At 36.0% G+C, this 16,159-nt stretch overlaps 1 protein-coding gene across 2 annotated transcripts in view; it reads right to left on the minus strand.

Annotated features, from left to right (window-relative positions):
* The window catches only part of R3HDM1 (R3H domain containing 1), a 195,610-nt gene that overhangs the window by 102,120 nt on the left and 77,331 nt on the right, over positions 1-16,159 (minus strand). The window contains exons 5-8 of one of the 2 annotated variants that reach the window (XM_040645475.1): positions 9,665-9,706; positions 9,115-9,204; positions 4,880-4,994; positions 3,726-3,804 (exon numbers count right to left, since the gene is read on the minus strand). In XM_040645475.1, coding sequence (XP_040501409.1) covers positions 3,726-3,804; positions 4,880-4,994; positions 9,115-9,204; positions 9,665-9,706 — 326 coding nt within the window. The remainder of the gene's footprint in view (positions 1-3,725; positions 3,805-4,879; positions 4,995-9,114; positions 9,205-9,664; positions 9,707-16,159) is intronic. The other variant, XM_040645483.1, reaches the window with a different exon arrangement.

A 16,159-nucleotide genomic window follows, 5' to 3' on the forward strand; every position in this document is an offset into this window, starting at 1 on the left:
ACTGAGTATAATTTCTATCAAAGTCAACTTTAGGTTCTTAGGTTCTAATTCAGCAATGACTAGTTAGCATAGCCTCTGGAAATATCTTTTGCAATAAGAATTCCAGATAAACTATTCTACATTTGAAGCTAAGTTTATTTATTTGGCTGAGAATAAGATAAAGATTTAATGATCAGAAGAAAAATTTTGAAATGAAACACTGACTGAATTTTTATACTACTAAAAATACATCTGCTTAAAATGTAGATGAACTCTCTGGGCAATACTGAATCTTGAAAGTTTTAGTGGAAACTTGTCATACTACTTTTGTACCATGTATATCTAGCAATTAAGTGTGTGTTTCATCAAGAGAACACGAGTCATTAATTAAGCAAATCTTATTTCTCACAAAATTTAACATTTGCTACAACTTTCTAAACCACACTGACATTAGTAATAACTTATACACTAGCCACTACATGAATTATTCACTTACATGTTTATTCAAATATAAATGCACACACAGAAAAAAAAATAAAGTACTGATACATGCTACAACATGGATGAAACTTGAAAATATTATGCTAAGTGAATGAAGCCAGTCCACATGATTTCATTCACATGAGAGATCTAAAACAGCAAAATCTATAGAGATATAAAGCAGATTAGAGCTCAAAGCATAGGAAGGTGATAGCTAAAGAATACAGGGTTTCTTTTTGGAATGATGAAAAAATTCTAAAATTGTACTGATGGCTGTACATACCTGTGGGTATAATAAAACCATTAAATTGTACAGTTAAAAAAATTTATATGCAGATAACTTTAAAACTTTTGCATTTGTAGAAGGAAACAGAGAACTGTACAATAGAAAAATATTTTGGGATGTATAAAAATAGATTTCTAATTGTCCTTACTGAGGTCTCTCCTACAGGTTCAGAGGAAAGATCTGCCTTTCTAGCATCCTATTTTGTTTTATGGAAATTAGCTATGTGTTTCCTACCTTCCCCCTTATTCCTCAACTCACTGAGTTCTGGTTTCCACCATCCCACCCCAAATGAAACAATTTATTAAAAGAGCCAGCAATTTCCTAATTTCTCAACCTAATGGGCTAGTTGGTACTTCTATATTCAAGTCAAGTCTCTGTGTTATTTTATCTTTCATGAAACAGCCCCTGGCTAACTTTTTTTTTTTTTGAAAGAGCGAGAGAGGGAGAAGGCAGGGTAGGGGAGGAGGGGGGAATGACAGCAGGAGAGGGAGAAAGAGAGAGAGAGAATCTCAAGCAGGCTCCATAGCCAGTGTGGAGCCCAACAAGAGTTTGACCTCATGACCCTGAGACCATGACCTGAACAGAAATCAAGAGTCAGAGGCTTAAATGACTGAGCCACCCAGGCCACCATCCTCTGCCCCAGCTAACTAAGACAAATGTTGTCATGATTGTTCTGCTTTTAAGAATTAGTCTCTTCCTTTCTCATCTACCTTCTCTATGCTGTCTTTCCACAGAATTTTGTCCTTATCATTTACTCCATCTTTCAGGGCAAACACAGCCTCCTCAAGCTTCATCTCTACTAATGACTCCTGAATCTATTACTTGAGTCAGGCTCAAGTACTTGAAAACCAGAGCCTTTTAATTTTGGACAGATCTCATCTCCTGATTTTTCCATCAGGACCTCAAACTATACTTTTTTTTATAACAGAACATGTCCTATTTCATTCAGGCCTGCTCCTTACCCACCCTCTCAATTAATGGGACTGTCAGCCTAGCCAGAAACCTAGTAGCTATTCTGTTTTACTGTATCACACCACTACCATGGTACTTCCTCAATACTTTTCAAACATGTCCTTTCCTCTCTATTCTTCCCTATGGCCTCCTAGCCGCACTCCTTGTTTATGGAATTGGCCCCTCACTGCCAAAGTAATCTTTCTAAAATGCACATCTGATTATGGCATTACCCTATTCGAAATCTATTAATTATTCCTCAACTTAGCATGTCATACTCAGTACTTCTTAAATGGTACACTACTGGCATTTCAAGGAAGACTATTTTTCACTGTTCATTACTGTCTTAAATATCTTTTTAGCATCTCTGGCTTCCCAGTAGCACTCCACATTCACTGGGACTCATTAACAATGAGTACAATCTTAGGTCAAGGACAAATGGAAATGGGCTGTCTTCATACCTCACCAACACCTTCCCCATCACTTTCTACAATCACTTGCCACATGTCTCCCTGCTGGAGCTAGAACGTACAATCTCACACACTACTGTGTCTTGTCAATGCACGTGTTATCTATCTAGAATGCCTTTCTCATGCTTCTCTATATGGACAGCTTCTACTTAAAGCACGGTGAATTCAAGGCTCAGCTCAGGCATATATTTTCAGTGAAGCCTTCCCATATCTTTTCAAAAAGAGATTGAGGTCTCCTCCCTGGATTTTTACAAACTTCAAAAACTTATTTTACAACATCAATTCTATTTTATTTTAAAAAGATTTTATGTATTCATTTGACACACAGAGAGAGAGAGAGAACACAAGCAGTCGGAGTGGCAGGCAGAGGGAGAAGCAGAAGCAGGTTCCCCACACATGAACTCTATTTTAATTATATAGCAAGTGTATTTTTCTAGCTCAGAGATGGTGAATACTTTAGGGTAGAGATGATATCTTCTTTATCTTTATATCTACAATGTTTTTAGCACAATGCTTGGAACATGACAGATGCTCAGTAAATGCCTGTTCAATGAACCAATGAATTAATTATTCTATTGGGACCACTGAGGAATCAACTTGAACTGAAGAAAAAAATAAGTCATGTAGACTTGTCTTATCTTCTAACTCCATACTATATAGTCCTTCAGCCCTTTTTACAAGGAGACCACTTTTCATTTCGGTGGTTCTCTTTTTGGCATTTATGTTAAATGTAAACTAGAAAACCAAGATGATACTGACTACAATAAATGCTGAATGAAAATAAAGGTTATCTGGAAGGATGACATAAGCCTCAGTGAGACTAAAGAGAATTATTCCTGTTTTCTTCCATGTACATATACCGAAAGAAACTGTTTTATTTTCATTTTAGTGTATGTTAAAGAACTATCACTCCAGGAAGCTAACATCTAGAGTAGGGGTTCTCAACCCTGGAGTCTTCTACCCCATGAACGTGTTTGTCAGATATTTTGTAGACAAGCCTTTTTGTGGGGAGGATGCCACAAAGGGGTCAATGACCTGCCAGAAAGTTAGAGTCTATTCACTAGTACCCTGGCAACACAGGGGTGTCACACTGACCCACATAAGGACCTTAAAAATCTATGGGTTGAAGGTTAATAAGTAAGAAGGAACAAAAATTCTGCATTTAGCTAAGCTCAAAAACTCATTATAAATGAATACACCAAGTTCTTATGTGGTTGAGAATATTATGATGAGGGAAGTTTTTTCTTTTCGTTTTCCATGATTAATGATTACCTGTCTACCTCAATTAAGAGCCAAAATATCTTGGTGATTCTGTATTTCCAAAAATTCCTACAAAAAGGATTAATTATTTTTATATCATGGGACATGAATAATGCAAAGAACTATTTATACATGTGCATATTGTAGACCAACAACGTCTCAGTCGTAAGAAACTAAAATGTTTCTGGTGTACTTCAAACACTGCAATCTTATTCTAATATTCTAACTCAGTAATGAAAACAAACATAGCAAAATTATGGTACTCTAAGCAATGTAAACCTTATAAATTTAATTTTTACCTGGGATTGTTTTTTAATGTATTTACTAAAAATTCATGTAGATCTATGCCAGTTGAATCAGTGTATTCTTGACTGGAATCTAAAAAACAACAACACAAAAACCCAGTATAAAGCTGTTTGAAAACAAATCCCTTTCCCTTTCACACATGATGCATATCTTAAATAAAATGAGATGCCCCACATGGGAAATAGTTTGACAAATTAGGAAAAGGGAATTTATGATGAACTCAGACGACCACAAGCTTTCTACTCTCATATAATAAACATGACATTGATTTACATAACTGCATGTACATGCATGTTCTTAAAATTTTTTTCTCACATGTGCCAGTTTAATTTACTCTAAATTCTTTAAAGACCCTTTTATATACATAACAATTCTGACGAATAAAAATGCCTCCCTGAGTGAAAAATCAGAGTGAGTTAAATAATCACCTACATTTAGTGCAAATTAAGACAGCTTAGTTCAGTTATGAATATAAGCAGAGGCAATAATTTGGAGGTAGGTAGGAATTCTAGTTCTGAAAGAATATTTAATTAGATTTGATCAGGTCTATCATCAAAGGCTTGCTTTCAAAATAGTTTTCCAGACTATGCATGCATAGTTTTGCATGTTTAAGTTCTTCCCCCTAAATGTAATATACTTATGCTGTTTATAATACCAGCCAATGTAACTGGGTTTATAAATCGAAGAAGCATTGAGTTGCAATGCTGGATGATGGTAGAGTTCCTTGAAACTGATTATGAAAGATAAACATTCTGTGTTTCCAAGAATATTCTTACTGGATACTGAATATTTTGGCATCAGATCACTGTACCATAAAGAATTAAAGAGTAGTATTATTTTTAGTGGAATCAAGTATTCAAATTATAGTGATTCCAGTTTCATTAGGAGAGACCAGTAAGAGGTCAAGACAGTTACCTGCCTTAGGGATTCTGGCATATGTTGCAGTTTTTTGGCTGAAGCATCTTACTGATGTTGACTGGTGTTATGCCATTTTGCCCAGATGAGCAAATATTTTATCATCCTTCAGTCTGTTCTGTTAGCATTCTCACTACAGATATACTATTTTTATTTTTTCTGGGGCTAAAGGATGGAATTATTGATGTTAAAATTAAAATTTTGTTTGAAAACACAGAAATAAATGGCAAACCTCTTGATAACATTTTTCTGGGCAACTTATCACTGGCTTTTTCTTTTTCTGCTTCATCTTTTGAGGGCTTCTCCTCTTTTTCAAATGATTGCGTTAACTGGATCTGAATTTTCTCCTGTTGGAAGGCAAAATCAGTTATAAATGAAAATATAAAGCAATTTAGCTAATACCACACATTTTTATTTTTTGAGTAACACAAAACTGTACAGAGGAGGAAAGGGACAAAGATTTTTATATTATCCAATCAGATTCTTCAAACTGGAATACAAGTTAAAATTTTTCACTTTTATCTAAATCTTGATAGAAAATGTTAAAATTAATGTTTTGAGTTGACTATATCAATGGAAACATATCCTCGAAATTACTTCAGAGAACATAAATATTTTCCGTATTACTCTGAAGGTATCTACTTGTGAAACCCCTGGAGGGTCAGAAGCAAGTCTTCTTAACCTATTTTTGTACTGGAGAAGCCAGGGCCAAACAAAAGAGTAATAATTATCATCAATCATGACAGCAGAAATGAGTGACAAGCCAATTCTTAAAAAATAATTTTCTGAGTATCCATTATAATCTCATACTCCTCCGTTCTCTTGCCATATAAAAATGAAAGAAAACTTTCCAAAACCAAATCCACACAATTGATTATTTTTAATTTATGATATACACATTACTGTTCCTCCTTCAATCACCACAAAGTTTTAGACAGATTTCAAACAAGATTGCTTTCCTTCTGGGTATGTAATATTTAACTGTCTTCGAAGTAATCATATTCTATAAAACTGAAAAGGAGAAGGAATTCTACATTCCATTTCATTACATGTAATTTCAGAACCCAAAGAAATTATTGGGAATGAATTCACATAGCCTAAAAAGGTAACCAAAAAAAAAAAAAAACCCAAACAAACAAAAAAACCACATAGCTCTGTTTATTCAGGCAGTTATAAAGTTAGAATAACTTCCAGACCATTTCTACTAAGGATAGAGGTATTATCTATTTGTAGACTAAATGATACTATTTAGTGATGAAAAGCATTGATCAATTACCTCAATTTTCTGGGTGATAGCTGTGGTGGAAATAAGGTCTAATGAGTCAACATCAAAGGGGATACAAATTTCAGAAGTTGAACTTGCAGCCACAAGCATTTTATTAACCTTTTTTCCCCCAAATAATTTTTTTTGAAATAATATTTGGCAGAATTTCAGACCATATATTTATGTATTTTTCCCTGTAGGGTTGCTGACTGCTATTTTTATCTCCTTTTACTTCTGGCTTCCCATTCTACCTCAGTTCAAATTTGTGCTTATAATATAGGGCAAAAGCTCTGCATGGGCAATTTTTACCAGAATGATGAATACTTGCTTTATGCCCTCCTCTGTCTTGCTTACTAAACTTCATGTATTAATCAACGTCATACATTCATCAACTGGTAAGTCATTTTTCTCATTACGACTCATTTTCTAATCCACTTTCCTTATTCTATTCCTAAACGCAAAACAGGTATTTAAAAATGAATCCCAGAACTATGTTTCAGAAGTAGGATATTACAGAAGTTTTCCTGACTTAATCATTCCACTTCTACTCAAGAACAATCTATGGAATCCAGGTTGGAAGAAAAGATTTCACATTCAGACCTTCACTAAAAGGAACCTCCACTATCAGATTTCTTCTCCAAATTCTCTTCCCAAAGCCCTACATTTTAATTACAGATATTAAATTATTTTATCAAGATGAACTGTACTTAAAAATCCAGTAGGGTTCATACACAGAAGCCTTGTTTTTAGTAGCAAATAAACAAGACATATTTTAAACTCAGTAGTCCTTTTAAACGAACTCTTCTGACTATAAATAACTGGAAGGATAGCAACATCTCCATAGGAAGCTGTAATTCCTTTACTCTTCATTCTGTCATTGACATCTGTTATTGAGGTCATTTCCCTCTCACAAGCTCTCATCAGACACAAGTGACATCTCTCTTTTAATTGCCTCTCAACCTTTTGAATAATGAGTTTTATTCCAGATTAATTCCTCAAAAATCACATTCTGAAGCAGGCATTATTAGTTGTAAAGTGTCTCTACTGCCAAGAATTAGATACTACCAAATTTTATGAGAAATAGTTCATTTTCTAATTCCCGTTGAGGTGCAATTTAGTTAACTCAAGGCTTGGAAGAAGATAACTTTCTACTAAAAGGAATATCTTTTGCTCAGGGAGAATAATAATGGGTTATTATCTGAAAAGAAAAAAAAATATTGTATCCAAGAGAAACTGAGAAAGAATCTATTACGTGGAATACTGAACTCTGGCATAAATACCTTATTCATGATTCACATGCTATAAACTCAGCTTTCTGAACTTTATATAAACACAAAAATTATCTCTGATCAATAATATATATATTAATATACAACATACACACTTGATACTATTTTTTTCTCATATAAATTTTCACTAGACATATTTATGTAGCACTGTGAGAATTTTCCCTCTAATATTTTTCAGATCAGGTTAAAATGAACTGAATAAAACCTAAGATCACATTACACTTTTTCTCAAAAAGTATGTACTTTTTCCATATTAACAGTCTTATGAATGCCTGACCCTTCTCATTTCCTCAGTGTCCTTGGATTAATTCCATGAGGCTAAGATGATGCAATATTTTGGACAACAGAATGAAGAAATGAATTTTCAAAAAACCTTACAATATCCACTGCTCCACCTTGTACAGGTGTATTGTTTACTCTGACTTGTACAATATAACCTTTAAAATTGCTATTTAAAAAAAATTTCATTGATTTCTTCCAAAGTGTACCCTAATTCTTTAGCTTTGTCAACAACCATGTAAAAGCCAAAGATTAACATTTAAAAATGTTCTCCAGGCAATAATCTTAATAAAATATTTTGATTATATTTCAGCTTCTTACTAGAAAGTTCATTATTTTATTACTAAAGTGTATCTACTTTATGGAATACACAGCTATCTTCCAACCATGTAGTTAAATTTTAAATAAAAATCACAAATTTTGAACCCCATGTTCCTGACACTTGAACAAATTTCAAAGGAAACGAATTTGTATATATTCTTCATTCACAATAAATAATTTATTTTCAAAGCCACCCTTTTCTTGTATTTTGGAAACAAAGAAGTGAAGTATTTTTAAAGAACCCAACACGTCCTAAATATGTGACAGCTATCTTCAGTATCTATAGGAGGGTTTTCAGGGTAACAGCTTCTCAATCAAGATAAAGTTGAACAGCCTTTTTTTGAATTAATAAATGTACAATTGGAACTTATTTAACAAAATGTATAACCTGCCACGGCCATTTTTTTCCTTTCTCTTTTTAGCCACAGTTCTTAAATAACCACGAAGTTGCTTCAATTCTTTGAAAATGGATTATTGGGATATAAGGAGATTTCAGACTGCTCAAACTCTTAAGAAGTAAAACAAACCATGAACAGGCAAAGTTATCACACTTGATGAAAACATTGGTAGAGGTTCCTAAGATATTTATGTATAAATGTCCAAAGGTAACATGAGACAAAGATCAATGCATAGCTGAGATGATCAGAAAAGTAAAGTCATAGCATTAAAAAGAAAACAAAAGGCAAACTGAACCATTTGCTTGAACCTCAGTTGTTCAATATTTTACAAGCACAGACAGAAGAGAAATTAGAAGTATTAAACTATTACAGCCAACCTAACTAGAAAACTGGCTTCACCATGCATTCAGGTTAATAAGTAAAATAATACATCAAGCCAGTGTCTTGGGTAGTCTCCTCTTCACACACAAGCAGTTAAGTGTTTAACAAACTTATAAAAGCTAAAATCAAAAGGGCAAATTTCACCACAATTACGTTCACTCTAAGTACTACTTTAATATTTTATAACTTTTCAATAATTTATAATCCCTTAAAGCCCTATTCCCAGTTAAGTATATAATCCCTACATTTTCCAGAAAGACGCCACTGCACTAAGCCTTAGATTGAAGTACAAGGTTTTTCCACCTTTTCATCTGTATCTTCAGTGGCAAGTATTATGAAATCAGTTTCACTCATTAAAAATAAAACAAGCGAATGAAAACACATACATACATAATGCACACACATGCATATACAACTTTTATTTAACCTTATGAAAAAATACTCTCCAGGAAGCAGGTTATTGCACCATGTCTTTAAATAACAATTTTTTTGTTTTGTTTTTTGTTTTTGTTTGTTTGTTTGTTTGTTTTTTTACCTGGTTCTCCTGTGATATCTCTGCTGTAGGGGGTGGTGGAGATTCTTCACACACTGCAAGGCTCCGAACTAGCTTTAACTTTGAGCTTGACTAAAGAAAAGTATTTAAAATTAACACTACATTTCACAAATCTAGGGCATATCCAAAAGCCCCCTAGAGTTTCTTAAGTTTCTTTATAATTTCTGCCATGTATAAAAGTAGGTGAAATGTGCAAGTTAAATACATCATTAAATATCACAAAAACCCTTTGTTAAGAGTGAAAACAACTGCAGTTTCGAAAACTGTAGCAATAGCAAGAATGGGACTAATTCCAATTTCAAAACCGAAAGAATGGTAAGAAAGCCATTTTCTCTATAGAGAACCATTGAAGATATAAAAGCAATGCACAAAAGCGACTAGGCAAGACAAAAACCCCAAATAAAACAAAATAAGCTTTCTGCCCCAAACAAAATATGACAAAACTAAACTGAATGCAGCGCTGTATGAAAACAAGGATTTATCAAGCATGAAGGAAGGCCCTTGGCATGCCAGCACAAAATATTTACTATACCTTAGACCTTTTTCCTGTCTGTCCAAGTGACTGCAATGGCCGCTGAACACACAAGAAAGATTTGTATTAAATTTCATACTGAAACAGAGTTTGTTGCTTAATTCATAATCCTAAACCACAGAGAAACAACCTGCACAAAGTATTGGAAATGAGGAAATCAAAGTTGGTTTTAAGTAAAAAAGTATTGATTCCTCCCAGAAGCACACTTGTGGAAGATTCTCTAAAATCATTCTGTGGGTTGGTATTTTCTTTCAGTCAGCGAATGGCCACAATTTCCGTGTTAATTGAGCTAAATGGAACTTGTAACTTCTTAGGTAGTACGAGAATAAAATATACTTCAGTTATTTTATAACACATTACACTTTAAGATTAGGAAACACACATGCGTGGGCACACACACACACACAACTCTGAGGCATTTTAAGTAGCTGCGCTTAGAAAAGTTCCAAACTTATTAAGAAGAATGTTTCAAATGCACATTGAGTCAGAGTACAACCACCTATCTACGGCGTCTTTTCAACACTGCAAGAAGTACACCGCCAGTTCAGTAGTGATGGAATCCTATTTGCCTGGTCTAGGGTAAGGCAGTGAAGCAGAAATGAAGAAAAGAGGGCAGAGTTACATGTGCCTGTTCATCCAGCATGACTGTAAGATCGTCAATCACATGACTGGGACACCTGCTGGGGCAACCAGCTCTAGTTTGTGATACGGTGCTCTGGTTTGGGAAAGCAGCTGAGGTGACTGTGAAATAGAGTCAGATAGGTTTTAAACACACTTTACTTCCTCCTACCTGCTCCAATCTACCTCTCTAACCCGAATACCAAACAGGTATCATTCATTCATACCCATTAAAATTAAGAAGCTAGTTTGGTACCAAACATGAAACAGATTAAAAAAAAGTCCTTAATACCTAGATTAGTATGCTTCACATATGAAAAAAGCCACCATTTTATTCTAACATCAAAGAAAGCCTTCTATAAAATCAATAGAAATGAGAATCTGCAGTACCAGTGTGTCCTGTCCCCCATTTTGTGCCCAAAGTTCTTGAAAGATACGCAGCACTGTGTTTTGGGGATTTTGTCCCTGGATTATGCATACTATAATTTTACCAGGGACAACAAAAGGAAATAGACAAAATAAAGAAAAATGACTTTCCATGTCTTACAGAGAAGGAAACGGCACATAAGGGCATGCAGATGCACGTGTCAGTGCTCCCTACGAGCGCGTCTACACGTCAGGACTGCCCCTGTTCCCGTTTACCTTCTTTAATTTGGTCAAGAGGATTTCTAACGGTCTAAAAATAGAATTTAAAAAGTTATGTTACATAATGCAGTGAGGGCTCACAGGTAAAAAAGTGGGAGAAAATCAATAGATCAATACTAGAAAATGCACAAAACTGAATGAGTTCCAAGGCATTAGAAGAAAAAAGAATTTGTAACTTACTCCCATCCTAGGTCATCCCTTATAAATTCTAAGTATCAAGGGTACAAAACTTTCTATTAAAAAACTTTAAAATAAAAGAGATAAGGAAGTAGAAGCCATACTTCCTATGCAGCAGGGTTGAATTTAAATCTCTAGCTTTGCTTATTGGTAGGTGATCCTGGTCAAATTTTTCAGTTTTATTCTCATCTGTATATCATACTATTTGTACTAGTTTTCAAGGCTCTTGAATAGGTTCATTAAAAGGCAGATTTAGAAAAGGGGTTTTGTAAAACCTAAAGCACTATATATATGTAATAGGTTATTAAAGGTTAGGAATCTAGCATGTCAGAAGACCAATGCCCCACTTCTGCTCACTAGCCATAAGATTTAACTTAAAAATATTTAAGTGAGGATACCGTATGTTATTCCTATAGTGATGATTTAGAGTTTTCGTAGACTTATACATGCATTCACCAGCTCAGTTTTAATTCAGAAGGAACCTCTGATGACGATGAAGATGAAAAGAGAGAGGTAAAATGATCTCAGTGTGACCTCATTTAATTAACATGTTCTGAGTTCCTGCTTATATACAAGACACTGCCAGGCACTGGGGCTACACAGATAAGTAAGACAGTTTCTGGTCTCAAGAATTTTACAGTCCAAGTTCAGAATTACTAAACAGTCAAACAGAACTCAAGACCTTCAGAATCTTAGTCTAGTGCACTTTATATCAGACCCAGAAAAAAACCTTCTTGTGGATTAAATACTCCCTGTGACAGACAGAATACTAAAGATAGCCTCCCCAAATTCCCATCCCCTGATTATTTAATCAAACACCAACCTAAGTAAGGCTGTGAAGGGGGTTTTATAGATGTAATTAAAGTCCCAAGTAAATTGATGTTAAGATACAGAGATAACTCAGCTGGGTCTGATCCAATCAGGAGAGCCCTTTAAAAGCTAAAAGTTTACTTTGGTTGGGAGCAGAAAGGCAAGTCAGAAACAGAGGGTGAGAAGGACATGACACACCATTCATCGCTGGCTTCCGAGATGGAGAGGCCGTGGGAGTACTGCAGACAGGCTCTAGGAGCAGAGTGGCCCTTCTGAGAAATCAGTCAGGAAACGTAGATCTCAGACTTACAGCTAGCTGCAAGAAACTAAGTTATGCCAGCAACTGGAATGAGCTTAGAAGCAAATTCTTCTCCCAAGCCTTCAGATGAGGGCCCAGCCTGGCCAACACCTTGGATTTTGGCATTGTGAAACCCTAGACAAAGAACTTGGCTGAGTCCAACTTAGCTTCTCATCTAAGAACTGTGAATTGACAAGGGGATGTTCTTTTAAGCATCTAAATTTACAGTAATATGCTATGCTGCAACAGAAAACTAATACACTACTACATAAGTAGATTATAACCTGCAAAAGTGGCATTATTCAATAAAAATCAGCTATGATTTCACTTCAAATAGCAAAGAACTGAAATTACATAATATATACACAACAACAAAGGAGAGGAAAAAAGTTCTGTTTATTAAAGTAAATAGCCTTTGTTTTATATTTTGGTATTAATTTGGCAGCCAGATTTGGCTTTAATAGGAATGTAATTTTTTTAAAAATGTATCTTATTATTAAAGCATGCCTTAACTTTTTCCCATTTTTTTTTTAAGATTTTATTTATTCATTTGACAGAGAGAGACAGTCAGTGAGAGAAGGAACACAAGCAGGAGGAGTGGGAGAGAAAGAAGCAGGCTCCCAGCGGAGGAGCCTGACGTGGGGCTAGATCCCAGAACTCCAGGATCACTCCCTGAGCCGAAGGCAGACGCTCAACGACTGAGCCACCCAGGCGCCCCTAACTTTTTCCCATTTTTTAACCAGAAAAATACACACAAAATTTACCATCTTAACAATGAAGTATACAGTTCAGTAGTATTAAACACCTTCATAACGTTATGCAACCATCACTACCATCCACATCCATAACTCTTTTCGTCTTGTAAAACTGAAACTCTATACCTATTAAATATAACTTCCATTCTCCTCTCCCCACAGTCCCTTAGCAACCACCATTCTTCTGTCTTCATGTTCTATTTGAAGGATTTCATGTAAGTGGAATCACATAGTATTTGCCTTTTGTGATTGGATTATTTCACTTAGAAAAATGACCTCAATGTTTATCCATGTTATAGCACACTGCAGAATTTCCTTCCTTTCTAAGGCCGAGTAATATTCTCTTGTATGTATCCTCCAAAATGTGCTTATCCATTCATATGTTGATGGATGCATTTGGGTTGATTCAATGTTTCAGCTATCGTGAATAATGTTGCTAAGAACATAGGCATACAAATAGATATTCAAAATCCTTTCAGTTTTTTTTGGGTTATATACTTAAAAGTGGAATTGCTGGACCATACAATAATGCTATTTTTAATTTTCTGAAGAACTGCTATACTGTTATCCATATACTGGCAGTCCCATTTTAAATTCCCACCAAGAGTGTACAAGGTTTCAATTCCTCCACATCCCCGCCAACACTTGTTTCCTGGTTTTTGATAACCATCCTAACGGGTGTGAGGTAGTATCCCATTGCAGTTTTGATTTGCTTTTCCCTAATGATTAATGATGATGTGTATCTTTTCATATACTTATTGTCCATTAACAGATCTTCTTTAGAGAAATGTCTATTCAAGTCCTTTGCCCATTTTTGAATAGAGTTGTTTGTTTCACAGTGCTGTTTTTAGGAATTCTCTATATATTCTGGTTATTAATCACTTGTCAGATACATGATTTACAAATATTTTCTCCTATGGGTTGCCTTTTTACTCCATTGACAGTGGCTTTTAATGCACAATTTAAAAAATTTTCATGAAGTCCAATTTACCTTTTTATCTTTTGTTACCTGTGCCTTCAGTGTCATATCCAAGAAATCATTGCTAAATCCAATGTTGTAAAGCTTTTGTCCCAAGTCAATTCTCCCTCCCCTTTTAGATATTTTGATTTATATTCCCTTTGGTATCCTGATTAGAGTAAGACCAGTGAGAATTATGCTTTATAAATGTTTCGAGATACGGCTTTACACGGATATTATATGGAGAAAAATTGACACTGGAATTAAGGCAATAACTACAGGTGCAAACCAAGCACACTACTCTGACACAGCCCTTAGTAAAAAGCTCTTTTAGTTAGGTGATAATTGATATTGCTGCATGGGGTCAGTCATCACTTCGAAGGATAAGCTTTGAATAGCTTCTTTCATTTAAAAAATACCTCCTACTGGTCCACAAAGGCCAGCGGGAGCCTTTGTTAATCTCCACTGGTGTCACTTGCAATCACTGTGCCTACAGTCTTCCGATACGCCTGACTGAACATGTTTTATTTGTACAAGATCAATCTTCAGTGACTATGATCCTGATTAGGGTGGAGTCATCTGTGTTGGCACCTTCCATGGAATAGTAAAGCCTCTCAGTAAAGAAAGCAAAGCAGTTCAGGGCACACCGCAAGATGGTTTTAAACCACTTTTAACTCACGGCCAACACTGCCTAACAAATCTTGATTAGCCATCCTGGAATAAGGCTCCATGGTAGTTTTCAGCTGAGGAAAGCTACTTATGGCAAGAATCATGTTAAAGCAAGATTCATCTGTCCCTAGTCTCTTCTCATCAACCTGACAGAGAAGCTGAATATCTTTCCTGAGCCAACTGGTGGCATGTATGCATGTGAGTTTAGCATTTTATTTTCCCTTTCTAAAACTCACTCCTCTTGAGAACACCCTGGCTATCTTATCTGACTCTCATCAGCCAAGTCTCACAAATCAGGAAGCAAGTCCAAGCCTCAGACAGGGATGCCCCCTGGTGTGTCCTCATTTTTGCAATGTTGTAACATCTATGAGACTCAGCAAAAAGAGCTCAAGTTTGCTGGAAAATGCACTGAAACACAGATGCTGCTTTTAAGGTACTTGGGCAAAAATGAGGTATCACTGCTCTGGAAAAACCAAATGGAGGTAGAAGGCTAGAGGTGAGTCTGAATTATGCCACTGGCTCTCCAGGTGACCCTGGGCATAGGTATCTGGAAAATGGAAGGAGTGCTCAGATGGACTTTGGAAACTTTAGCTCTGAAATGGTGGGTCAATGCTTCTCTTGACAACTCCGGATCTTTTTTGGGAAGAAATGTCAATGGGATTAACAGAGGGCAACTCTCCTCCGAGGCATTTCTTCCTCCAGTTCTTAAGGGTAATGGTGGTGATGATAACCTCCACAGATATCCATGGTTTTCAAAAGGAAACCCATCCACCCTGAACCCAAAACACATACTCTCAGTTCCCAGGCACTGGGTCTCGCACGAGAAGACTAATACAGTCTTGTCTCAGATCTCAGCATCGACTCTTTTCTTGAAAATGCCACATTCCCTCTCTGGTAATACTGAACCAACCTAGTGGCTTTCCTCCTTTTGTCTGTGGGGCCACGATCAACATATCACCGCTCTGGGCTGTGTGTGTTTCTGCTGGAAACACCCAAAGGCCAGGAAGTCTGGTGTGACTATCATTTGGTTGGTGTAGCTTCCATAGCTTTATGGTTGTTTTCCTTTATTAGTGTTGCTGCTTTTCTCTTAGGCATCGTATGTCCTCACTGTTCAAAGTACAGCCTGTTGGCCTGTTGATTGCCAAAACTGGCACCAGCTGGGAGGTTGCTGAGATGCAGAATCTTGGTGATATCAAACCACACCTTCTTCAGTATGTTTTGTGGTTTTGTAGTATTCACCCTTATGACCTTCTTAAAGTCGTCAACTTTTACCAGGTCTGGCAGCCCCAGCTCCAAGGCCTCTTCTCTCTCTGGTATGCAGATTGTAGCAGGTATCCCTGGGAACTGGGGTGTCTGGGAGATGGGGTTAGGGACTGAAAAAGCCCTCTTGGCTGGCCCCTTTGGTGTCATATTTAAGAAATCATTGCCAAGTCCAATGTCATGATGCTTTCCCCCTGTTTAGCTCTTATATTTAGGTCTTTCATTCATTTTGTGTTAATTTTTATATACAGCATAAGGTAAAGCTCCAACTTCCTTCTCTTGTATGTGGATATCCAGCTGTCCCA

Source organism: Ursus maritimus, unplaced genomic scaffold, assembly GCF_017311325.1.
Source record: "Ursus maritimus isolate PB19 unplaced genomic scaffold, ASM1731132v1 scaffold_1, whole genome shotgun sequence".
Classification (NCBI taxonomy): Eukaryota; Metazoa; Chordata; class Mammalia; order Carnivora; family Ursidae; genus Ursus; species Ursus maritimus.